Source organism: Balaenoptera physalus (assembly GCF_965194825.1).
Source record: "Balaenoptera physalus genome assembly, chromosome: 10".
NCBI lineage: Eukaryota > Metazoa > Chordata > Mammalia > Artiodactyla > Balaenopteridae > Balaenoptera > Balaenoptera physalus.
This window is the reverse complement of record NC_138889.1, coordinates 9,171,942-9,197,709: the sequence shown is the minus strand read 5'-3', so window position 1 is coordinate 9,197,709 and position 25,768 is coordinate 9,171,942. Positions and strand designations below refer to the sequence as shown.

The window sequence follows — 25,768 nt, the reverse complement described above, 5'->3', positions numbered from 1 at the left end:
CGTTTGGGCCTGGAGGTCATTCACACCGATGCACTCGGCAGTTCTTAAACCTCTTCAGCCAGGATCTCCTCCTGGTTTGAAAGTAACCCAGCCCCGGCCAGCGTGAGCCTGCGGGGAATGCAGGCACCAGGCTCTGGCCGGCCCAATCTGCAGAGCAGCCGGCCCAGGAACGCGCGCCTCCTTGCTTTACGGCAAGGGAGCGCGCGTTTGCGACAATGTGACGCCAGCAAGTTTTGGCGGGAATAGCCCTACATTTGGATTCCTGTGGTGGCGGGCAAAGGACGGCCTGGTGAGGAAGGGCGGCCGGTAGAGGGGGGAAAAGCGCCTGGAGCCGGAGTTCGGGGGCTATATGATTTAGGAGGGGCACAGCGAGAGAAAGTTCTCAGCGCCGAGCCTAGAGGATCGGAGAGACTCCTGCGGAGGGGCGGTTTCGGAGGGTGGAGGAGTGGGGTGCCAGGCGGTCCCCGTTGTACGGGGACTGGAGAGGAGACTTCCTCTGCTGGCCGAGAGCACCCGAGATTTGGGCCCCAGCCGTCCGCGTGTCACCCAGCCCTTCCGCTTCTTGGGGCAGTTTGGCTCCGCCCCGGGCTCCTCCTGGCCTTGGGGACGGGGCGGGGGTGGGAACTGGGAGTGAGCGGGTCGGGAGGAGCGGCTGCGGTCCTCGTAGCGATTATTTCCTCCTCCACTAGCCCGCATCCCCTTACTCTAGCCCGACGCTTCACCTCTCACCACCCTCCCCGGTCCCCCACCGTAAAGCACTGGTCCCCCAACTCCTCCGCGCCACTGGTACGTTTCCTCGGCCGCCTGGAAGGCGGGGTTTCAGCCTGCCGTTTGCGTGGGAATGAGGCTTGTGAGTTACCAACGAAATGCCAGAGTTTAGAATACTTGCTTGTGCTTTAAAGACTTGGGTAAAATACGGATGAGGTGTAAGGGGAAACCAGGAGCTGTGATTCACCTTGAAGAATCACGGCAAGAGGCGGAGCTCAGCGGCTTTACAGATGATTGAAGCGTGTCCTCATCCACCGTCTTTTCTGGGTTCCTGCTTTTACAGCCGCGGGACTTAGTGGAGTCATGGCAGTGCCCTTTGTGGAAGACTGGGACTTGGTGCAAACCCTGGGAGAAGGTGCCTATGGAGAGTGAGTTTGAGTCCTTTTACCCTGACTTCACACTTGCTTTAGTTTTCTATTGTCTCCTTTGAGTACAAGTTGGTTGTTTTGGAAAACAGATCTTTGCATTTGAAATCTAAAACTTTGGGGAACTGAAGCTACACAATCTTTTGTAAGGGTTAATTTTTGTCTTCCTTTTAAAAACAAAACAAAACAAAAACATTCTCTTCCTAAAGAGCTAGAGGAGACTTCTGAAGTCAGTTTCTCCTCCCACATACTCCTTCCTGGGGTTCAAACATAGTGGTTAAATGAGCAAATGAACAGACTCTGGAGTCACGTTACCGGTCATTGTTCTGTGTTCTTAGGCAGGCTTCTTAATGTCCTTGTGTGCCTCTGTAAAATGGCATATCCCACACGTACTTAGAACAGTTACTGTAGACACATATAGTATCGGATTAATAAATGCTAGGTAATGTTACTACAATTAAATGAATAGAGCAAGAATGAAATCTTGCCGTTTGGGCCATCATGGATGGACCTAGAGGGTATTATGCTAAGTTTAAATAAGTCAGACAGAGAAAGACAAACACTGTATGATTTCACTTAATAGGTTGAATCTAAAAAACTAAACAGATGAACAAACAACAAAGAGAAACAGAGTTAGATACAGAGAACAAACAAGTAGTTGCCAGAGGGGAGGATGGTGCTGGGGAGGAGAGAAATACCTGTGGTACAAACTTCCAGTTGCAAAATAAATGAGTCTCCGGTATGAAATGTACAGTGTGGGGAGAATAGTCAAGAACTATGTAATATCTTTGTAAGGCGACATATCCTAACTAGACTTACCGTGGTCATTTTGAAATGTATAGAAATATCGAGTCACTGTTTTGTAACAGGAACTAACATAGTGTTGTAGGTCAATTATGCTTCAAAAACAAACAAACAAACAAACTCATAGAAAAAGAGATCAGATTTGTGGTTACCAGAAGCAGGGTGTGGGAGAGGGGAAGTTGGATGAAGGCGGTCCAAAGGTACAAACTTCCAGTTATAAGATAAATAAGTACTAGGGTTGTAATGTACAACATGATAAATATAATTATCACTGCTGTATGTTACATATGAAAGTTAAAAGAGTAAATACTAAGAGTTCTCATCACAAGGGAAAATATGTATCTTTTCGATTTTTAAAATTTTGTATCTATATGAAATGATGGTTGTTCACTAAACTTGTGATAATCGTTTCAGTGCTTTATGTCAACTATAGCTCAGTAAAAGTGGAAGGAAAACAAATTAAATGAATAGAGCATGTGTATATGTGATGTGGCCTAGAATTGCTATTATCCTATTTTAGTTTATTAAGAATTTATTAAATGACTTGGATGTATAGCATAATGACTTCTTTGGAACACTAGCTATCATACTTCACATTTCAGAAAGGAGTAGTAGTGTTGAGAACATGGCAGAAACCATTCCCATGGTTTCTCCCAGGTGAGAAACTAATAAAGGTAAAATAGTTTTGGATGAGTTATGTTTAACCTTTTGAAGTTTTAAAAGAAATATAATTCAAATGTCTGGAATATTATAACTCTTCCTTTTTCTTTTTAGAGTTCAACTTGCTGTGAATAGAAGAACTGAAGAAGCAGTTGCAGTGAAGATTGTGGACATGAAGCGTGCCATAGACTGTCCAGAAAATATTAAGAAAGAGATTTGTATCAATAAAATGTTAAATCATGAGAATGTAGTGAAATTCTATGGTCACAGGAGAGAAGGCAATATCCAGTATCTATTTCTGGAGTACTGTAGTGGGGGAGAACTTTTTGATAGAATAGGTATGGAAAAGATTGAAGATAATTCTTATGCTAAATAAGTTTTTAAATTTGTTTTTTAATCTTGGGACTGCTGCTTGTTCATTGTCCATTCAGACTTGCTTATGCAATAGTGAAATTGGAGTAAATTTTCTTGTTTTTGCAACTTACGTAAACACTGAATACACATGTAGAGTCATCAAAGAAACTTTTTTCCCAAGTTGTATAAGTGATTTCGGTTGGGATTGCTATTTTGTAGAGTTTAAGAATGATAAACTGTGGTCTCATGGTGAAGTATCATAAGTGTGATGTATGCATATGCAGAAAAAGTTTTTTTTCTTTGTAGACATTCTAGTCTCATGAAATCATTGCATACATTTACAGATCCAAAATAATAGCAAGTTGTTACATAAGTGAAATTGAGAATTTTCTACGATTGGTTTATATATATTAAGTAAATTCTGTGCTTGCTACTTAAATGTTCTGTGTAGATTCAAAGTCTTGATATTAAAGAACATTAAGAAGTACATAAAATATATTCTGTGGATCTAAATTTATTATTTAGAGCTACTGTATTAGCAGTTAAAAAGTGATTATTAGAATCTTCAATATCTATCTCAGAAAAGAGTTGAGAATAAAAGAAATCAAAAGTTAATGAGGGAGATAAAAATATAAAAAGATAACTGACAATAGAACCTTTCTTAATAAAACTATTTCCTGAAGGAACTTCACAGGAATTCATGGTTTTGTAGTAGTGCGAGAAATTATATGAAGTTTAAATTTGTTGTTAAGTATTTAGTGAAATCAACTTAGATTTGTGTAGGGTTCCACTTTGACAATTACATTTCAGGAGTGGAAAAAATATTGGCATAGCATTTAGAAGAAATTAGGGGAGAATTTGAAAGATATCAAATAAATCATGGTTAGTATAAGTAGGGGCTTTCAAGGTATGGCTTGCATTCTTGATTTGGGTGATAGTTTGTTATTTCTCTGTACTTTTCCTGTGATGTTAATTTATTTTTGCCACTTAGCACATGGGGAAATGTGAGTTATTAAGTACTATATGTACTAGTGGACTCCAGAATCTTTAATTGTTAGCATTAGATTCTCTTTGCTAAAGTACGATCACAAATGTTTAACTTTAGAATTAGGAGACTGTGTGGTCGATGACTGATTATATTTACCTGGTGAACTAACTTTCATAATTAATTCTTATAGAGCCAGACATAGGCATGCCTGAACAAGATGCTCAGAGGTTCTTCCATCAACTCATGGCAGGGGTGGTAGGTACAGTTGTCTCTAACTTTACTTAAAATTAGTCTTAGTGAAGTAAGTTACCCTATTCTGGTATGCTTTCCTCTGCTTCTCTTTTAGGTTTATCTGCATGGTATTGGAATAACTCACAGGGATATTAAGCCAGAAAATCTACTATTGGATGAAAGGGGTAAGTTTAGCATTTTGTCGCTGCTACCTAATCATTTTAGTACAGCCATACAAAGGCAGGATCAAGGCCTTCCATTACCGAAATTTCAGGGCAAAAAATATGAAATTGAAATACCCTGGACCTTAGCCTTGACGTATTTGTTCTTTTTAATTTATGACTTGGATAAAGATGCAGGGCTTTTACTTACATTTTATGGATGTCATAAAAACTGAGAGGGATGGATAGTGTTAGTGTTAGCTTATAGAATCAGGATCAAAAAAGGTGACAAATATCCACTGCATATGAGGCAGTGATTTTTGTCTGTTTTGTTTAATGTGTTAGAATAGTGCCTGGCAAATAGTAGGTTTTCAAAAATGTTTATTAGATGAATGAATTTAGCAGACCAGAGAGGTGGGTCAGATTTAACACATACTGGATTGTTACTCAATTCAGTATTTAGATTGAAAAAACTAACGAAATCAGTACAGTTTAATGTCATGTCTTTGGCAGCAAAGAAGGTTTAAAAAGACTTACTAGGCAGCAGACTTCATATTAGTCACCCGTGTAATTTGATCATTGGAAAATTAAGGTGATAAGGTGAGAATGAGGAAGGCAGCAGTCCATCACTTCTCTGGAAGGCCACGGCGGGAATAATAGGTGTTTGGGACAGTACTGTGAAAGGCATGTAGACTACTGAAGTACTTTTATAGGTGAGTGACCAGAATGATGAAAGGGCTAGAAACTATGTACAATAAGGCATAATTGAGGAACTCAAGGGAAACTTGCTAATTGTTAAATACAGTTCTTCACAGTATGTGGGTGAAAACTATATGGAGGCAATTTGGATTAGTACAAGGATGACCCTCATTAATGGATCTGCCCAAAAACTTAATAGGTTGCTTTGTTGTAGGTTTTTTTTTTTTTTTTTTTTTTTTTTTTTAATTTATTTATGGCTGTGTTGGGTCTTCGTTTCTGTGCGAGGGCTTTCTCTAGTTGCGGCAAGCGGGGGCCACTTTTCATCGCGGTGCGCGGGCCTCTCACTATCGCGGCCTCTCTTGTTGCAGAGCACAGGCTTCAGACGCGCAGGCTCAGTAGTTGTGGCTCACGGGCCTAGTTGCTCCGCGGCATGTGGGATCTTCCCAGACCAGGGCTCGAACCCGTGTCCCCTGCATTGGCAGGCAGATTCTCAACCACTGCGCCACCAGGGAAGCCCTGTTGTAGGTTTTTTTAAAAAATTTAATTAATTTATTTTTGGCTGCGTTGGGTCTCCATTGCTGCGCACGGGCTTTCTCTGGTTGCGGCGAGCGGGGGCTACTCTTCGTTGTGGTGCACGGGCTTCTCATTGCGGTGGCTTCTCTTGTTGCGGAGCATGGGCTCTAGGCACGGGGGCTTCAGTAGTTGTGGCACGTGGGCTCAGCAGTTGTGGCTCATGGGCTCTAGAGCTCAGGTTCAGTAATTGTGGCACACGGGCTTAGTTGCTCTGCAGCATGTGGGATCTTCCTGGACCAGGGATCAAACCCACATCCCCTGCATTGGCAGGCGGATTCTTGATCACTGCGCCACCAGGGAAGTCCCTGTAGTAGGTTTTTAACGGGAGATTCAAACACTGGATTATTAATTATCAGGAATATTGTAAAGGGAATTTAAACATTGCTTGGCTGGTTGGACCAAAGTACTTTTCACGTCTTGTCCAACCCTGAGGTTTAGTGTTTCTGGCATTATCGTGCCCCATCATAAGTACCAGTGTATGTTCTTATCAGCCTTCTTCTACCTCTTTCTGAACTCTATAATTGACCTTCATACAAGGGGATAAATTAAGCCAGCTTATATAAATAATGGAGATGTGAGTATGTAATATCTGAAATGTGAAAACTTTGTTCCCAAACTAAAAATACTGTTTTTTTTTCTCTTTATAAAGATAAAAGTAATCATGAAATAAGATCAAAAGTATAAAAAAGAAAGTAAAAAATCACCAGAAATTCACCAATCAGTTATAACCAGTGTTAATATTTTGGTTAATATCTTTTAGGTATCTTTTTATTAAACCATCTACTAACCTAGCTACTTAAGATCCTTCTTTGGTTATTTAGCCTTCTGCAAGTTGTTCCATAAAGTATGTAGCAAAATTTTAGATATTCAAAAAATTTGGTGTATTGGGAAAAGGAACTGTAGAATGATCTGTTGATGAATCCCAAGAAACGAGAGCACAAGCTGGGAGACTTCCTTTTGCTTCTATTTTTCATTCTATGTCCATTACTTTTTGAATACTAATAGCTTTGATGGTATTATAATCAATTCTTCCCATTCCTCATATACAAATTAAGTCCTTTTTTTATTAAATATAGGTTTCAAGCTACGTAAAATCTTCTAGAAAGGAAGGATTGCGGTTAGGAAAGGGAAGGATTTATAGGAGGTTTCAAATGAAATAGAGTGTACTTAAACTAGGTGTTAGGTGAGTGGATGTTGATTATAATGATTTTTCATTTCTTGCATATTATATAAATAATCTTTTGTTTCTATTCAATAATAATATTTTTTAAAAAAGAAATAGAACATTATCAATATAGTTGAAGTCCTCCTCTGTATTCCTTCCAAATGTGTGCCCCTTTCTTTTTCTCAGAAGTAACCACACTCCTCAATTTAAAATTTATTATATACAGTTCTCTAAGTATTACATCACAGACATAGTGAAACAACAGACTCTAAGGAATACTGTGGTCATCCATTAGTATTTTCAGTGATTACTGCTTATAGGTAACTTGGAACTCTTAATCTCAGTGATTTGTCAAGATTGTGTCATATATAGCTGTTAAAAGGATAATTACAGTAGCTACCTCCCAAGTCATAGAAGTAAACATCAGTGGCTTACATATTATATTGGGTGGATGTAATTGATTTTTAAAGAATCAGTCCCCTGTTTTGGGACATTTAAGTTGTTTCTAGCTTTAAAAAAATATAAGGTAGTGATGACTATTCTATAAATTAACACAGGCCAATATAAAAATTAGGTCGTGTTATAATGAATATTTGTTATGGCACTTGCCGTTTTTTCCATTTATACCTGATGCCATGTCAGTACATATAGATATACCTTGTGTTTTTTTGTTTGTTTTTTGTTACCTACATAATCTCATTGTACATGGGTACTATAAGATTTAATAATTTCTTTATTGATGGACATTTAAGTTATTTACAAACAGTATGGTTATGGTGTGGATATCCTTATGTTTGTGGATTTGTGGAAGTATTTTTGTGGGTATGGTCCTAGAAGTGGGAATTCCTAGTTCAAAGAGCATGAGTATTTCAAATTTTGGCATCTTTTGCCAGATTGCTTTCTAAAAAGGTTGTACCAGTTGATACCTGATAATAGGGGAGTCTCCCCTATCTCTGAAGACTAGGTTAGATTCCCTTTCTGTAAGATCTTGTAATGTTCTGTATTTTCATAACCTCGACAGCAGTTGTTATTGTTAGTCTTCAGTAATTTATCTACCTACGTGGCTAGCACAGTGTCACTCAGTTACGGTAGATATTCACTAAGTGTAGTTAAGGTGAAAGTTCTACCTATAGCTTGTGTGTGCTGAAGATGGGAAGTTAGAGTGGAAATTTGCTCTTCTGGTTTGTTTTCTGTACAGAGTTCATCCTCCTTTTCTAAACTTAGCGACCTTGACAAGAAGTTCTGGTGGTTTGTGGGTCTTTAGTTTCGGTCCAGCCAGCTGGGTTTGTCCGCTGCTGGAAAAGTTGTGCCTAGTATGTTATTGATGTCTCCCTCCTGCCCTCTGCACAACCCGATGAGGGTATGGCTCTCTTTTCAGTGTTCAAGTCTGGAGTGCTCTTTTCTAGAAGGCCCTTTTGACTCCAGGATCTTTCTTTAATCTGGTCCATACTGTTTGTGTATTGACAATATTTGTCTTAAGTTAATGGAAGCCATGAGGCCTTTTTCTAGTTTTAACCATATGATGATGTCTTTTATTTCTTCTTTTTTAAAATTTCTTTTTGGTCATAACACCAGTGGTTTCCCAATACAACTCAACTCCTTTAAGTATATCTATTTACAAAACATTTTTATCCAGTGCCATCCTCTTTTCCTTTGGTTTAGATAACCTCAAAATCTCTGACTTTGGCTTGGCAACAGTGTTTCGGCATAATAATCGTGAGCGTTTATTGAACAAGATGTGTGGTACTTTACCATATGTTGCTCCAGAACTTCTAAAGAGAAAAGAATTTCATGCAGAACCAGTTGATGTTTGGTCCTGTGGAATAGTACTTACTGCAATGTTGGCTGGAGGTAAGAGCTTTTTATTTATTTATTTATTTTTCTGCGTATTTTTTTTTCATCTTTATTGGAGCATTATAATTGCTTTACAATGTTGTGTATGTTTCTGCTGTACAACAAAGTGAATCAGCTATATGTATACATATATCCCCATATCCCCTCCCTCTTGAGCCTTCCTCCCACCCTCCCTATCCCACCGCTCTAGGTCGTCACAAAGCTGATCTCCCTGTGCTATGCAGCAGCTTTGAGTTTTTTAATCATGATAAAATTCCTGTCCTTAGGAAAGCCAGGTTTCTTATACCAAAATAAATGAAATGAATCAAGGGGATCCATATTTATGTGATAGTATTTTAATATTAACTTATTTATAACTAAGTTGGAACTTTTAATCCCTAACGTTTTTAAAAATGAAGTATGTATAGCTATTAAATGAAATATCACAGTAGCTCTCTTTTTTTTAAATTTATTTATTTTATTTTTATTTATTTTTGGCTGCGTTGGGTCTTTATTGCTGCAGGCGGGCCTTCTCTAGTTGCAGAGAGCGGGGGCTACTCTTCATTGCCGTGGCTTCTCTTGTTGCGGAGCACGGACTCTGGAGCGCAGGCTCAGCAGTTGTGGCGCACGGGCCCAGCTGCTCCGCGGCATGTGGGACCCTCCCGGACCAGGGCTCGAACCCGTGTCCCCTGCACTGGCAGGCAGACTCCTAACCACTGCGCCACCAGGGAAGCCCCACAGTAGCTCTCTTTTAAAATTCATGTGAATACTTTCGGAAAAGAGTAAGGCAGGAAGTGGACTATCTATCTTAGAAGTGCCTCTAAAATTTCTTAGAGTTGGCATTCTTAGTTTGGAAACCATATTGAATTAATTTGGAGGAAACTTACTGGATTTGTGTCATTGATTATTTTCCCTTAAAATTGTATAATGATTTGAACACTTAGAAAACTGGGACTTGTTTCTTTTTCAGAATTGCCATGGGACCAACCTAGTGATAGTTGTCAGGAATATTGTGATTGGAAAGAAAAAAAAACATACCTCAACCCTTGGAAAAAAATCGATTCTGCTCCTCTAGGTAACTGGGTTATTTTGATGTAAAGTACTGATTTCTTGGATAATGAAGCCTAGTGCTGTTTGAATTTTTTTCTTACATTTTTTTTCTTTTTAACTTTTAAATCGTTACGTAAATAATCCATGATCTTTATAGATGAAGTAGAAGAAGAATAAATTTAAAAATTGTAAAATCCAACCCTTATCATCCCAGCACTCAGGAATAGCTTCTTTTTTTTTTTTTTTTTTAACATCTTTATTGGAGTATAATTGCTTTACAAATGGTGTGTTAGTTTCTGCTTTATAATAAAGTGAATCAGTTATACATGTACATATGTTCCCATATCTCTTCCCTCTTGTGTCTCCCTCCCTCCCACGGAATAGCTTCTTTTAATGTTTTGATATGTGCTTCTATATTTTGTAGTAAAAACTATGTGTTTGTTATATATGTATATTATTTATAAGTATGTGTGTTTTCACAAAAAATGGCATCCCACTATACATGTTATTTTGTAACCAGTTTTTTTTTGTGTGTTAATGCTTTGTGAACATTTTTTCATGACTAATTGTAGGTCTACATCACTGTTTTTAAAGACTGTGATGGTATTCTGCTATATGGACATGGCTTACTATACTTATCCAGTTCACCTTTTTAGAGATTCAGGATTTTTTCTAATTTTTCACTGCTGTGAAAGAGATATGATTATCATCCATATAACTTAATCTTTGCACATACCTTTAAATTATTTAATTAAAGTAAAACGCCGGAAGTGGAATTGCAGGGTCAAAGATGTATGCAGTTTTTAATTATTATTGTTTACTTTGCCAAATTGTTTTCCAGAAAGTTTGTACCATTACATCACAGTCTAATTAGTTTACATTTAAACTTTTTTTTTTTGGCCATGCTGTGCGGGATGAAGGATCTTAGTTCCCTGACCAGGGATGGAACCCGTGCCCCCTGCAGTGGAAGTGCGGAGTCTTAACCACTGGACCGCCAAGGAAGTCCCTTAAACTTTTTTTTTTGACTAATCTAATAGGCCTACATATAAGAAATATATTATGTTTTTTATTTTTATTTTAAATTTAGTACCAATGAAGTTGTATATTCATTGTATATTTACTAGCTTTTAGTCTATTTTTGTGAACATGTTTGTTTTGCTCATTTTTGGTAGGAAGTTTTCTTTTTACTTTATATGAGGTTTTTGAAAAAATATTAATGTCATTAGATCTTTGCATTCATTACAAATATTTTTGACAATTTGTCACGTATTTTTATTTTGTTTATGCTATTTTGACATGCAGAAGTTTTATATATATTTTTTAAACTTAACTTTTTTTTTAAGTATTTATTTATTTACTTACTTATTTAGGCTGCACTGGGTCTTAGTTGCAGCATGCGGGCTTCTTAGTTGTGGCATGTGAACTCTTAGTTGTGGCATGCATGCGGGATCTCGTTCCCTGACCGGGGATCAAACCTGGGTTCCCTGCATTGGGAGCATGGAGTCTCACCCACTGGACCACGAGGGAAGTCCCCAGAAGTTTTATATTTTTATTTATTTAAATCTAGTACGTGTCCTTTGTGGTTTCTGACTATATCATCATGTTTGGAAAGGTCTTTCCTACCCTCAGCATTAGAAAACAATTACCGATGTTTTCATTTATGTTTTTAAGACTTTATTTTTTTCATTTAAATCTTCGGTCCATTAGGAAATTATTTTGGTGTTGGGAGATGAATGAATTCTTTATCAGTATAATTAAGGTAACTTAGGATGATGGTTGCTTTTATTACTGTCTCTTAAAAAGTTATTGGAGGGACTTCCCTGGTGGCCCAGTGGCTAAGACTCTGTGCTCCCAATGTAGGGGGCTTGGGTTCGATCCCTGGTCAGGGAACTAGATCCCACATGCATGCTGCAACTAAGAGTTCACATGCCACAGCTAAAGATCCCGCATGTGGCAGTGAAGATCCCGTGTGCAGCAGCAAAGATCCCATGTGCTGCAACTAAGACCCAGCGCAGCCAAATAAATAAATATTTTTTTAAAAAGTTATTGGAAAGTAAATTTCCCTTATAAAATGAAGACTTAATATGACTTATTGGAACAGTGAAGTTTGGTATTGAAAATGGATAAGAGGGGGTTTTTTTGGTATCTTCGTATAAATATCATCAAGTGAAGAGAAACATTTCCACCTAGCTCTTGTTCTATTTATTTGCAAACAACTGAGAGTCAGCTCTGGGAAGAATATTCAAAGATATAGACAGTAGCAAAGAATGACTGCATGAAATTAAAGCAAAAATTCAGTAGCTTTATTCTTTCTCTTCCCCAGAAATAATATTTGGACATAAGGAAAGCAATAGAGGATGTGTGTTCTACACCACAAGCTGTAGGCTTTTCTAATCTACTTGAGTCTTTTATAAATGATGTCTTAATGTTTTGTTTTCAGCTCTGCTGCATAAAATCCTAGTTGAGAATCCATCAGTAAGGATTACCATCCCAGACATCAAAAAAGATAGATGGTACAACAAACCACTCAAGAAAGGTAATATCCTTAAAATACAAGTATTTTTTTTTTCTGTGAAAAAAAGGTACTTGTAAAGTCAGTATAAGTCAACAACACAAAAGAGCTGTGGTCTCTGTCCTCATGAAGATTATAATGTCTAGTACAAAAACCAGAAATAGAAAAAATAATTTTAAGCTCATTAATAATTATAAAGTGGAAAGTCAGGGTACTACAGCTAAGAATTTGACCAAGTCTTAAGTGACAAAGAACACTTATCTTGCTGAGGAAATCACATTAAATCTAAGATTTGAAGATTAAAGGGGAGCTAGCCAGAAGAGTAGTAGCAAGATGAGTGGCAGATTCTGAACATGGAAGCGGCATCTGGGATGTCTTGGAGGTTAGAAAGTGGTGCATTTGAGGAACTGGAGGGAAGGCCAGTATGGCATGGACCATGTCTGGCTTGTTCATCATTGCATCACCTGTGCTTAGCATAGTGGTCCATCATAGGCATTCAGTAAATGTTTGCTGAGAAAGTAAGTGAATGGAGAAGGGAGAGAGGGAGAGAGGTTTGAGATGAGGTTGGAGAGGTAGATAGCAACCAAACCATGGAAGACCTTGTAAGCCACGTTAAGGATCTTGGGCTTTAACCGAAGGCTGCTGGGAAAACCTTTTGAGAGATTTTAAGCAAGGAAATGACATGCTTATGTGTTTGGTTTTGAAAGATCTTTCTAGCTACTTTTTTTCACTGTTTTTGATCCTAGATATGAGAAGATGGCAGGCTGGACTAGGTTAGTGATAGCGGGATTGGAAAGAAGAAGTTGATTCCAGAGAAATTTAAGAACTAGAGTTGATAATATTGGTGATTGTTTATATGTGGAAAATGAAGGAGAATGAGGAGTCAAAGGATGTCTCCTTTCTGGTTTGAACAACTGTGTAAATGGTGAAACCATTTGCTTGGATGTAACTCAAAAGGAAAAACAGATTTGCAGGGAAATTTTATTTGATTTTGGATATTTTATTTGAATTTGAGAAGTTAAGTAAAACTGTCTCATAGGAGAGTGTGTGTGTGTGTGTGTGTGTGTGTGTGTGTGTGTGTGTGTGCTTGTGTGCATGCATGTGTGTAACTCAGGAAACAGGGCTAAGCTGGAGATGTCAATTTAGGTGTTTTCTGTAAATAGATGGTGATTTAAGCTGTGGTAGTAGATTAAATTGAGTATATGAAATCTTAAGGAATGCCAGTGTTTAAGTGATGGGCGGAGGCCAGAGAAACAGAAAAGTAGCCAGAGAGGTGGGACATCAGAAGAATGTGGAGTAAATTTGTCCTGTGGATTCCATGATATGGCAGTTATTCATGATCTTGGCAGGAACAGTTTTGGTGGAGAGTTAAGAATAAACTCTATTGTATAGGGATTCTAGTGTAAAAGAGAGTTAAGCAGAGTGTAGACAGCTCAGTAAAGAAGTTCGGCTGAGAGAGAACGATAGCTAGAGATGAATGAGGAATTTTTAACTCTTCCCTGAATGTTTCTTTCACCTTTCACCTTATTCTAATTGAAATCCAGCTCTCCCCTGAGGACATTGCTTCTTCTCAGGACATTGCTTCTTCTCAGGTGGTAGGTGTTTTCTTTCCTGCACCCTCATACCCTTGATCTGGGAGTGGAGCAGGCATCCTCCTTGTTCTTTCTTCACATTCCTCCACCCTTCATTTTGAATCCTATTATCAGACTCTACCACCCACTATTCCCTCGTAATAATCACCTTCTGAACCTCAAATTAAAATTCCTGCCACATTGTCACTCTGTCCAACACAGCTCTTGACGTAATTTTTGTCATGGTTCTTGGTAATTTAAATATTCATTTAGATGGTCCTTCCACTGTCGTCACCTCACATTTCCTTGACTTTCTCTCCTCTAGCGATCTTGTCTTCAAGCATCCTGCTTGGACCACCAGTATATTTTTTTCTGGTTTCCTCCCTCCAGTACCCTGACTCCAGCAACCCTTTGACCGCACCTGGACTTGCAGTCCATCAATTCTACTACCTTTTCACTATCTTTTATCTGCCCCCTTCTCGGTCCCGAGTTCCATCCTCACTATTTTAATCCCAAGGTTAGTCACTGTAATGACTTCTTCACATTTATCTTCAACTTCCTTGCCAATTCTCTCTTTTTTAAAAAAATTTATTTATTTTATTGATTTATTTTTGGCTGTGTTGGGTCTTTGTTGCTGCGCACAGGCTTTCTCTAGTTGCAGCGAGTGGAGGCTGCTCTCTGTTGAGGTGCGCGGACTTCTCATTGCAGTGTCTTCTCTTGTTGCGGAGCATGGGCTCTAGGCACGTGGGCTTCAGTAGTTGTGACACATGGGCTCAGCAGTTGTGGCTCGCAGGCTCTAGAGTGCAGGCTCAGTAGTTGTGGCACACGGGCTTAGTTGCTTTGCGGCATGTGGGATCTTCCCAGACCAGGGCTTGAACCCGTGTCCCCTGCATTGGCAGATCGATTCTTAACCACTGCGCCACCAGGGAAGTCCATTGCCCATTCTCTCTTCATCATACTTACTGAGCAAGTCCTGTTTTGTACCCACTCTACACTTGTCCTGTTTTGTACCCACTCTACACTTATAATCCTGTTTAATCCTGTTTTGTACCCACTCTACACTTATACCTCCACAGCTGATTGCAGCTGGAGAAAAATATGCAGCACTGTCTGCTTTAAAGTCAAGATCACTGATCTCAAGTGGGCCCTTACTCCTTCCAGGCAATCATAATGCATTTCCCCACTTCTTTCACAGACCTACTCTCCTAAATCACATTTTTATACCTTTCATTTTCTCTTCAACTTCTAATACCTCCTTCTCCATCCTCACTCTCAGTTGGTGGCAGTACTTCCTATTTCACTGGGAAATAGAAGCAATAACAAAGGAATTTCCACAAACTCCTACCACCATCTCCACCCACCTGATTAACTGCCTCTGTGCTCATATACTCTGCTTTCTCCCGTTGCTCTGGGTAAATTGCTCCAGATATAAACCAGCCCTTTCTCTTGTGCACTAGACGCAGTTCTCTTTTGCTTACTCAGTCTAGCAATTCTTCTCTGTTTCTGCTTCATTATTAACTCTTCCCTCTTTACTGGATCTTTCTTATCAGCATAACAACATGCCGTTTCTCCCATCTTACTGCCTGATAACGTAGTAGGCTTAATAAAATATTTGAATGAATGGATTAATAAATAAAAAGGTTGGTTAAACTTAAGCATGTTTAAATGGTTTGGGGGTAGATCCAGTTGAGAGGAAGAGGCTCAAAGTCTAAGAGAGAGGGAATAAAAGAGCATCAAGGTCCCTGAGGAGAAAGGAGGGTATGGGCTCAACTACAGGTAGAGGGATGGACATTTGATGGGAGGATGGAAGGGGAGAGGATGGGTAGGAATGCAAGTAAGTTAGCAGATTTGGTAGTGGCAAGTTGAGGGAGTTTCCAGTGACTTTATTTTCTTTGTGAAATGGGAGATGGTATCATATGCTAAGTAATGAGGTCCTGGAGGGTGGTCTTGGTTAATCTGACAGGAGTATAGAAGTTTTGAAAGAATCATTGTGGAAAGGGAGAGGAAACTGACTAGAGAAACGTAGGACTAACTGTCCGGGTCGAGGATCCAGCTGAGGGTAGTAGCCATGAATGTATAGTAGCATCACATCCTATATAACGGTTATTTTAGGTAGAGCTTTTCTAGAGGAGCAAAGAAGATTGGGTAGAGCAGACTCATAACGTTCATTGTCATCATCACAAATTATTTTTTATTTTAAAAAGTTTTGATGCCTTAGCTGGGTCTCTCAGTCTTCATCGAACATTGTTCTGTTACTATAAATGGTACCATTAAAATTATGGCCTGCACTTGGAACATACTTACAGGTCAGGATTTATGAAATGTGTAGTTTGTACAATTTGGCAAGTGAGTCCTACTAAGTTCCTAACGACCACGTTTCTCATAAAATCATGTAGGAAGAGCCACTATTTGTCGTATAAGTATTTTGTGTTAAGTAAATGAATTTAGATATGGTTTTACTTCTTCAAGTTGTCAGCTGGGTTAATTAAAAAATATCTACATAGAAAACTTGAAAGCGTCTGTATTTATGTTTTCTTTTTTAGGGGCAAAGAGGCCCCGAGTCACTTCAGGTGGTGTATCAGAGTCTCCTGGCGGATTCTCTAAGCATATTCAATCGAATTTGGACTTCTCTCCAGTAAACAGTGCTTCTAGGTAAGACTGATTAATAAAAGATCAAGTAGTTATTGGATATAATAGTCCTCATGAAAAATAATACATGTATATATTGTTTTCTTAGGATGAATATAATGTTTTTCAGTGTGAGAATGGTAATATGATATAAGAAAGGCCTGATGAATTTTATTTAAAGATATACTTTTCTCCATATCTTAATGCTGCAGTGAAGAAAATGTGAAGTACTCCAGTTCTCAGCCAGAACCACGGACAGGTCTTTCCTTATGGGACACCAGCCCTTCATACATTGATAAACTGGTACAAGGGATCAGTTTTTCCCAGCCCACATGTCCTGATCATATGCTTCTGAATAGTCAGTTGCTTGGCACCCCGGGATCCTCACAGGTAAGGTTTTTCAAATAAATAATGGCAGCCCTTTGTTTTTTATTGTCTTAAAGTCTTTTTTTTTTCTTTTAATATATAAATCTAAGAAATATAATATTAAAACTTGCAACAGATTTTTTTTGTTTTTTGTTTGTTTTTTTGACCACATCATGGCCCATGGGATCTTAATTCCCCAACCAGGGATAGAACCCATGCCCCCTGCAGTGGAAGCACAGGGTCCTAACCACTGGAGCAACAGGGAATTCCTAGGGGAGACTCTGATGTATAAGAATCTTAAGTCAGAGAAAAAAATTTTCAGACCAAATAGCTATGATATGACTGCTTTTGGTGATAAATCTGATGATTTATTCAGCTTTCCTCTATTTGACATGTAGAACCCCTGGCAGCGCTTGGTCAAAAGAATGACACGATTTTTTACCAAATTGGATGCTGACAAATCTTATCAATGCCTGAAAGAGACTTGTGAGAAATTGGGCTATCAGTGGAAGAAAAGTTGTATGAATCAGGTATGTTTCATTGATTTTCGTTATATTTGTTTCCTGAAGAAAAATTTAAATATTTGAATAAAAAACTATCATTGTCAGTATATTTTAAAAATATAAAGTAATTAGTTTAATTTGAAAAAGAAACAGTTGAAACTGAAGAAATTTAAGTAAAATGTTCTTTATCATAAGAAATAATATTTCTTAAAAGACTTCTCTAAGGTTATTAAAGACACTAAGAGACTCAAGTCATTCTTTAGAACTATGTACAATACTTAAATTGTAACAGTTAACAATCAACTCCCTTCTGTGAAAGATGGATCCATGAACAATTCCACATTTCCTCCATCTCCCTGCTCCCATCTACCAATTTTTGTTGTTTATGTTATTATAGCATTTTTTTAACATTGACATTCTAATCTGTCTTCAGGCTTTTCACAAATCTTAATATCATGAAAATCACAGAGAGGAATATTTTGTATTAAAGGGGACCAAAGAGGCCTGATAAATAATGCAATGCATGATCTTTCACTAGATTGTGGATTTAAAGAAAAAAAGCTATAAAGGATGTTATTGGAACAGTTGGGGAAATTTGAATATGGGTTTTACATGAGATAACGTTTTTGAATCAGTGTCAGATTTTTGGTGTGATGATAATATTGTGGTTTGTAGGAGAATGTCTTTGCAGGAGGCACATGGTGAAGTGTGTGCCGTTGATAACTTAGTTTAAAAGCTAAAAAAAAAAAAGACAATCACATAAAAAAAGAAAAGTAAACATGCTATCTAGGTTGATAAGGCCAATAAAGGGTTTGTGGTTATTTATTGCACAGTTCTTCCAGTTTTTCTGTAGATTTGTAAGCTTTCAATATTAAAAGTTAGGGGAAAATATTATTGTGCAGAAATCTGAGGCCAGCCTGATTTTCCTCTCACTTGTGTAGATAATTCACTCTTTTTTTTTTTTTAGGTAGATTTATTGAGATAAAACTCATATGCTATAAAAATTATCACTTTAACCATTTTAAAGTGTACAATTTAGTAGTTTTAAGTATATTCACAAGATTATGCAACTATCACCATTTAAATCTAGAACCTTCCACTGCCCCCCAAATAAACTCCATACCAATTGGCAGTCATTCCTCATACTTTCCTCCCTGGCAACCACTAATATACTTTCTGTGAACTACCTATTCTGGACATTTCATATAAATGGAATTGTATAGTATGTGACCCTTTGCGTTTGTCTTCTTTTACTTAACATAATATTTTCAAGGTTAATTCATGTTGTAGAATTTATTAATACTTTATTCCTTTCAGTGGGTGAATGATAGTCCATCGTGTGGATAGACTACATTTTGTTTATCCATTTATCCATTGATGGACATCTGGGATGTATCTACTTTTTGGCTAAACTTTTCTCCTTTGTTAATAAGGTATATTACATTAATTGATTTTTGTATTTTGAACCATCTTGCATTCCTGGGATAAATCCCACTTGATCATGGTGCATAATTCTTGTAGTGTGTTCGATAGATTCAGTTTACTAGTATTTGTTGAAAATTTTTTTGTGTTCATAAGGGATTTGATCTGTAGTTTTCTTGTGATGTCTGGCTTTGGTATCAGGGTAATACTGACCTCGCAGCACAAGTTAGGAAGTATTCCCTTCTCTTCTATTTTTTGAAGAGTTTAAGAAGGATTGATATTAATTCTTCAAAGGTTTGGTAGAATTCCCAGTGAAGCTATCTGGTCCTGGGCTTTCCTTTGTTGGAAATTTTTTGATTGCTGACTCAATGTCTTCACTTGTTATAGATCTATTTCCTCTTGAGTCATTTGTGGGAGTTTGTGTGTTTCTAGGAGTTTGTCCATTTCATCTTGGTTATCCAATTTGTTGGCATACCATTTTTTGTAGTATTATAGTCCTTTTAGATTCTGTAAAGTTGGTAGTAACATCCTACTTTTATTCCTGATTTTAGTAATTGGAATCTTTTTTTTCTTTTTTTTTTTTGGTCAGTCTGCTAAAGGTTTGCCAATTTATCTCTTCTCCTTACTATGTTTATCATTTCCTTCTTTTGGATTTACCTTGCTCTATTTTTCCTAGTTTTTTAAGGTGGAAGGCTAAGTTGTTGATTGGATATCATTCTTTTTTAGTGTAAGTGCTTATAGGTATAAATGTATGTCTGGTCACTGCTTTTGCTGCTTCCCATAAGTTTCGATATTTTGAGTTTTCAGTTTTTTTCATATCAAAGTATTTTCTAATTTCCCTTGTGATTTCCTTTTTGGTTATTTAGGTATACTGTTTCATTTCCACATATTTGTGAATTTTTCAAAATCCTTTCTGTTGTTGGTTTCTAATTGCATTCCATTGTGGTCAGAGAAGATATTTAGTATTATTTTAATTATCTAAAATTTATTGAGACTTGTTTTGTTGCCTAACATATGGTCTATACTGGAGAATGTTCCAGGTGTGATTGAGAAGAATGTAGATTCTGTTGTTGTTGGGTGAGGTGTTCTGGGCATATTTGTTAGGTCTAGTTGCATTATAGTGTTGTTCATGTCTTTTATTTCTTTGTTTTTCTTTTTTTTAATTTATTTTTTAAATTTATTTATTTTTGGCTGTGTTGGATCTTTGTTGCTGCATGCAGGCTTTCCCCAGCTGTGGTGAGTGGGGGCTACTCTTTGTTGAGGTGTGCAGGATTCTCGTTGTGGTGGCTTCTCTTTTGTGGAGCACGGGCTCTAGGCACGTGGGCTTCAGTAGTTGTGGCATGCAGGTTCAGTAGTTGTGGCTCACAGGCTCTAGAGCGCAGGCTTAGGAGTTGTGGCGCATGGGCTTAGTTGTTCCGCGGCATGTGGGATCTTCCCAGACCAGGGCTTGAACCCATGTCCCGTGCCTTGGCAGGCAGATTCTTAACCACTGCACCACCAGGAAAACCCTATTTCTTTGTTTATCTTTGTCTAATTTTTATATCCATTATTGAGAGTGGAATGTTGTACTCTCCAGCTGTTATTGCTGAATTCTATTTCTTACTTTAACCCTGTTAGTTTTTGCCTCATAAATTTTGGAGTTTGGATTCTAGATAAATATATGATTATAATTGCTATATCTTCTTGATCATCTTAACATTATATAATGTCCTTATTTGTCTCTTGCAAAAATTTTTGTTACAGTCTTTTGTTTGATATTAGTATAGTCACTTTAGTTCTGTTTTGATTATAGTTTGCATTGTATACCCAACAACATGGATTTATAATTATTACTTTATGTGGCTGTCTTTTTAAATCAGGTAGGGAAAAAATAGATGTTACAAACAACAAAATTGATTATTATTGTCATTTGTATTTACCTATGTAAATTACCTTTACCAATATTTTTTATTTCTCCATGTGGATTTGAGTTGCTATCTAGCGTTCTTTCATTTCAGCCTGAAGGACTTCCTTTACTATTTCTTTTTTTTTTTTTAAATAAATTTATTTATTTATTTATTTATTTATTTTTGGCTGTGTTGGGTCTTCGTTTCTGTGCGAGGGCTTTCTCCAGTTGCAGCAAGCGGGGGCCACTCTTCATCGCGGTGCACGGCCCTCTCACTGTCGTGGCCTCTCCCGTTGCGGAGCACAGGCTCCAGACGCGCAGGCTCAGTAGTTGTGGCTCACGGGCTTAGTTGCTCTGCGGCATGTGGGATCTTCCCAGACCAGGGCTTGAACCCGTATCCCCTGCATTGGCAGGCAGATTCTCAACCACTGCGCCACCAGGGAAGCCCTACTATTTCTTTTTTGGGCAGGTCTGGTAGTTTCAAAGTCTATCAAATTTTAATTATGAATGTCTTAATTTCTTCATTTATGATGGATAGTTTTGCCAGATATGGACTTGACAGTTTTTTCCTTTTAGCTCTTTGTGTCATTCCACTGCCTTCTGGCTTCCGTGGTTTCTAATGAGAAATCAGCTGTTAATATTATTGAGGATCTCTTGTACATGATGTGTCACTTTCTCTTGCTGCTTTCAAGATTCTCTTGTTGTCACTGTCTTTCAACAGTTTGAATATGATGTATCTTGGTGTGGATCTCTTTCATTTTATCCTAGATGAAGTTCATTCAGCTTCCTGGATAGGATTGTTTTTCATCAAATTTGGGAAGTTTTTGGCCATTATTTTTTCAAATGTTCATTCTGCCCCATTCTCTCCTCTCTCTCTGGGACTCACATTGTGCATATTCTGATACACTTGATGATGTCTCACGGGTCTCTTAGACTCTGTTCATTTTTCTTCATTCTTCTTTCTGTTCTTTAGGAACAGTCTCTACTGACTTCTTTTTTCCTGTGTGGGGGCCATATTTTCTCATTTTTCTGTATGCTTTATCCTTTTTTATTGAAAACTGGACATTTGGAATATTATAATGTGACAACCCTGGAAGTAGATTTTCCCCTCTTCCCAGGGTTTGTTATCATTGACAATTGATGTAGTTTTTGATTGTTTAGTGACGTTTCTGATCAAATATTGTAGTGTCTGTCTTCTTTGTTGTGTGTGGTCTCTGAAATCTTTGTTCTGTTAGCTCAATGGTCAGCTAATGATTAAACATTAAATTCCTGGAACCAAAAGCTAGTTTTTGCAGATGGGTTCTGTGTGCGTATTGGGGCATACCGTCGATACGCAGCCAGGCAGTTTACAGCTCTGCGTTAGCCTTCACTTCCTGCTTGTGTGGTGCCTCATGGTCAGCCAGAGGTAGAGCTTAGAGACTTCTCAGACATTTCTTGAGCATGTACAGTGCCCTGGGCATAAGTATAGCCTTTACAGTCCCAGGAATATGTGAGAGATTTTCAGAACTCTTATCCCTCAAAAACATCTCACTCCTAAACCTTTCCTTCCAGCCTTTTTAGGTAATCTGTTTGTCCCAACTGTTCTGCATTACCCCAGTAAGCAAGGGTTAAAGCGTTTGCCTGTAGGTACTTTTGACAGATGCTCCCCAGGTGGCAACTTTAACACAAGTCCTGTGTAGTTAGGCAGGCAAAATAAAGACAAGTGTGTTGAGCAGGTCTTCCAGGAAGGTAGAACAGCTTAAGACAGTTTATGAATGACGCTTATTCTTGCATTTGTACCTGGACCTGGAATGTGGATGGTTATTTTCAAGCCTACTACTGAGCTAAGGAGTGGGAGTTGGGAATAAGGTAGTTACAATGTGAGAAAGCTCATCTGTTTTGTATGAGTGCCCCTGTGTTGCTGCAAGCTTTTCGTTAGTTTTCAGTGTTCTGAAAAAGTTGATTCTGACAGTTTTTGCCAGATTTTTCATTGCTTTTGTGGAGTTAATGGGCTTTTGAAGTTTCCTAATCTGCCATTTTTACCGACATTACTCCTCAATTAATTCTTTCTGCCTGAATCTTTGGAGAATTTTCTTTGTCTTTGAAGTTTAATAACCTACTTAAGATGTGCTGAGCGTCTTGTGTTTTCCCAGAACATAATGTTGTTCCAGTGTTGCACCGTTGTGGTACACCTGTGTTTCTTTAATAGTCATTTCTTGAAGCGAGAATTATTAAAAATGTTGTTGTAATTTGGGCTGGGCTCAGCTAGGCAAATCTGCAGATCTTGCTTGGGCTCATTCATCCAGCTGGAGGTGATGGCTTTTCTGTGGTCCAGGACAGCCTCATCCACGTTTGGGGTCTTGTTGCTGGCTGTTGGCTACGCCTTTCTTTCCATGTCACTCTTCTAGCCTGAGCTTCTAAAACACTGAAAGTGGAAGTTGAAAGGCCTCTCAAGACCTTCACCGTCTTCTGATTGCCGCTGTAGCTTTTTACCCACAAATCTGGCCTCTCTTTTTCTTTCTTATGTTTTAATAATCTTGTTTTTCCTCTCAGTCCATTTTTATTCTCTCTCTCTCTCTTTTTTTTTTTTTTTTTTTTTCCATTTTTTGGCCATGCTGCATGGCACATGGGATCTTAGTTCCCCAACCAGGGAACAAACCCACACCCCCTGCATTGGAAGCGTGGAGTTTTAACTGCTGGACCACCAGGGAAGTCCCTCATTTTTATTCTCTTCAATTGTTTCTTCTTTCAGTTGTATCTTGGTAAAATACTAAATTTATTTTGTTGCTAAGAGTTCACATAGACTCAATCCCCGATAACAGGGCTGCGTCCTGTTTACAGGTTGGTCTGGTTGGACACACACATACCCATTGGGAGAGGAAAGTCCTAGAAGGAGTGGGATTTTCAGCTGGCATAGTTCCTGTTATAGAAGCGCCTCTCAAATTTTTATCCCAGTAGTATCACTGAACTAAGATTATAGTTTTTATTTAGAGTATTTTCTGCCCACACATCTGGTTTGACCTTATTTTTATTGTCTTAGGTCACTGTATCAACAACTGATAGAAGAAACAATAAACTCATTTTCAAAGTGAATTTGGTAGAAATGGATGAGAAGATCTTGGTCGACTTCCGGCTTTCTAAGGTATGTAGAATAGAACACTTTTTAAAAGAAAAAATTTTGTTTTGCTATTTTTAAAGAAGTATTACATGTTCATTTTGGAAATTTTAGAAACACAAGAAAGTATAAAGAAGATAAGAATCAACTTTAATTTTATCATCCAAAGAGAACACAGATTTATTTTTGATATTGTATTACAATAACCTTACTATTACTTATAATATATGCTCTATGGAATTACTCTTATGTGTAGATTTTTTTTTAATGGCATTATATTTATAAACATATGGTAACTGGTTTTTTAAATTTAATATTATGAACATTTGTTCTTGTCATTAGCTATTCTAAAACAGTTTTTTCAAATGACATTTTCCTTATTATAAAAGTTTTTGTTTTTTGTAGAATGTGTAAATAAATAACAAATAAAAAAATTAAAATAGTCCTAAATTATTTTGTCCTTAAAATAATTACCCTTAATATTTTGTAGCATTCTAAGCTTTTTCTTATTGAATTTGTATTTAATATTTTTTCATAATAATTACGATTTGTCCAAATGTTTGCACATTATAATTAATGAAACTTTATCTGTTTGTTACAAGCTACTCTATGATTAATACTCATATACATGGAGTTTTGTTCACATTTCTGATTCTTTCTTTAGAAATTAGTGGTTCTGAGGTTACAGTTTTAAAGCCTTTGACATATAAGACCAAAATAGCATTTTCTCTGTTTACCGAAAGATTGTGTGTGGCTCTAAATGAGGTTGGAGGAGTTGGTCACATTCTTTATGTTGGAGATTTGCTGCAGTGCTATTGTCCAGATGCTTGGTATGGAATTAAATTAAGATCCTAGTGTAGAGAAACCCTTCTCATAACTGAATCACTGGCTCTGTTGTGGCAAGACTTAAAGCGTAGTTGTGTAGCTTATTTTTAGTTTATAAACGCCTAGTGCCTATGAAAAACAATGACATAGGTCCAGAGATACCAACCCTTGAAATGGACAGGATGCCATTGTTTCTGCTCTCTGGGCCCAGGGTGGTGGGAGCAGTGATGGGCCCAAAGTCAAGTCAGAATTATTTATGTAGTCATTTCTTCTACCAAGATATTTTGTATTCATAAGAGGACCGGAAGATAACTGTAGCTGGACATATCCATGGATGTTTGTCTCTACTTACCCCTAAAGAAAGTTTGATTTTATGGCATAGTCTCTTTTTCTTGTTTTTTTGACATTAGTTTTGGATATTATTCCTAATATAGGGTGATGGATTGGAATTCAAGAGACACTTCCTGAAGATTAAAGGGAAGCTGAGTGATGTTGTGAGCAGCCAGAAGGTTTGGCTTCCTGCTACATGATAGATCCACTGTCTCTGGGATTCCTGATGAATATAGTGCTGCTATGTGGACATTATTCTTCCTAGAGAAGATTATCATGTTCTGCAAACTGCAAACAGTAGCCCCTGAAGAGTTGTCTTCCCTCTAGCCAAACAATTTCCAATTCTTTTTGTATGTTCTTCATACAAATAATACCTATATCTTAATTGTACGTAAAACTTTGGGGAAGGGATAGATAGAATTCACTAGATATTTCTTCATCTGCATTTAGTGTCTGAATTTGAGACCCACCTGGTGGAAACCAAGCTCTGGGGATACGTGAGCTTACCAGCTTTTATACCAACATAATGAAAAATGATACTCTTGTCCCATTTTTACCAAAACATTAGGTTTCATCCAAAAAGTACATATTTCCTCCACTTTGACTTAATTACATGGATAAATTAGTAAAAACAACCTTGTGATTTTGGGACAGTAGATTTATCAGTCTGTGAAGTGAAGCCAGCTTCAAAAAATATATCCCCAAGATTTGTACTTATATTTTAAAGCCTGACCAGGTGTATAAACCTGTTTTTGAATTATAATTATTAATTAAAACTGCAAGTAGGTATGTTTTTTCTGGTGTAGGTAATAATATATATGATTGGTCTTTCAAGTAGAAGTTGAGCATAACCTCTAGTGCTTAACTACCTTTACTCAAAATTACTGTTGCACATTTTAAATATTTTTCTATATTATTTTCTACTTTCACAGCTATATTTTAATTCTTTATTACAGAAATAAATTCTATTTTGAAAATGAA

At 37.6% G+C, this 25,768-nt stretch overlaps 1 protein-coding gene and 1 long non-coding RNA gene across 4 annotated transcripts; one reads left to right on the top strand and one right to left on the bottom strand.

Moving 5' to 3' along the window:
• The first annotated feature begins 199 nt into the window (after positions 1–199).
• CHEK1 (checkpoint kinase 1) lies at positions 200–25,768 on the top strand. 3 transcript variants are annotated; one of them, XM_082475897.1, is made up of 13 exons: positions 200–289; positions 1,052–1,136; positions 2,712–2,935; positions 4,130–4,194; positions 4,286–4,355; positions 8,431–8,619; positions 9,572–9,676; positions 12,092–12,187; positions 16,278–16,386; positions 16,575–16,752; positions 17,127–17,258; positions 23,558–23,659; positions 24,892–25,768. In XM_082475897.1, exons 2-13 carry the CDS (start codon positions 1,072–1,074, stop codon positions 24,985–24,987), a joined length of 1,431 nt encoding a protein of 476 aa, XP_082332023.1. In that variant the 5' UTR covers positions 200–289; positions 1,052–1,071; the 3' UTR covers positions 24,988–25,768. The 3 variants fall into 3 exon arrangements, with proteins under 3 accessions (XP_082332023.1, XP_082332024.1, XP_082332025.1); XM_082475898.1 differs by lacking the exon at positions 200–289 and adding an exon at positions 600–786; XM_082475899.1 differs by lacking the exon at positions 200–289 and adding an exon at positions 600–850.
• Positions 13,232–16,271, bottom strand: LOC309667472. Its single transcript, XR_014267789.1, has 2 exons — positions 14,755–16,271; positions 13,232–14,707 (listed from the first exon to the last, which is right to left on the bottom strand). It is a non-coding gene; the product is annotated as an uncharacterized lncRNA (long non-coding RNA).

Excerpts from the sequence above, each read along its gene's own strand:
- CHEK1 (XM_082475897.1), top strand. The coding sequence starts at position 1,072 with ATGGCAGTGCCCTTTGTGGAAGACTGGGACTTGGTGCAAACCCTGGGA. Across the intron at positions 8,620-9,571 it reads TACTGCAATGTTGGCTGGAG|AATTGCCATGGGACCAACCT; the intron begins GTAAGAGCTTTT and ends TTTCTTTTTCAG. Across the intron at positions 9,677-12,091 it reads AATCGATTCTGCTCCTCTAG|CTCTGCTGCATAAAATCCTA; the intron begins GTAACTGGGTTA and ends TTTTGTTTTCAG.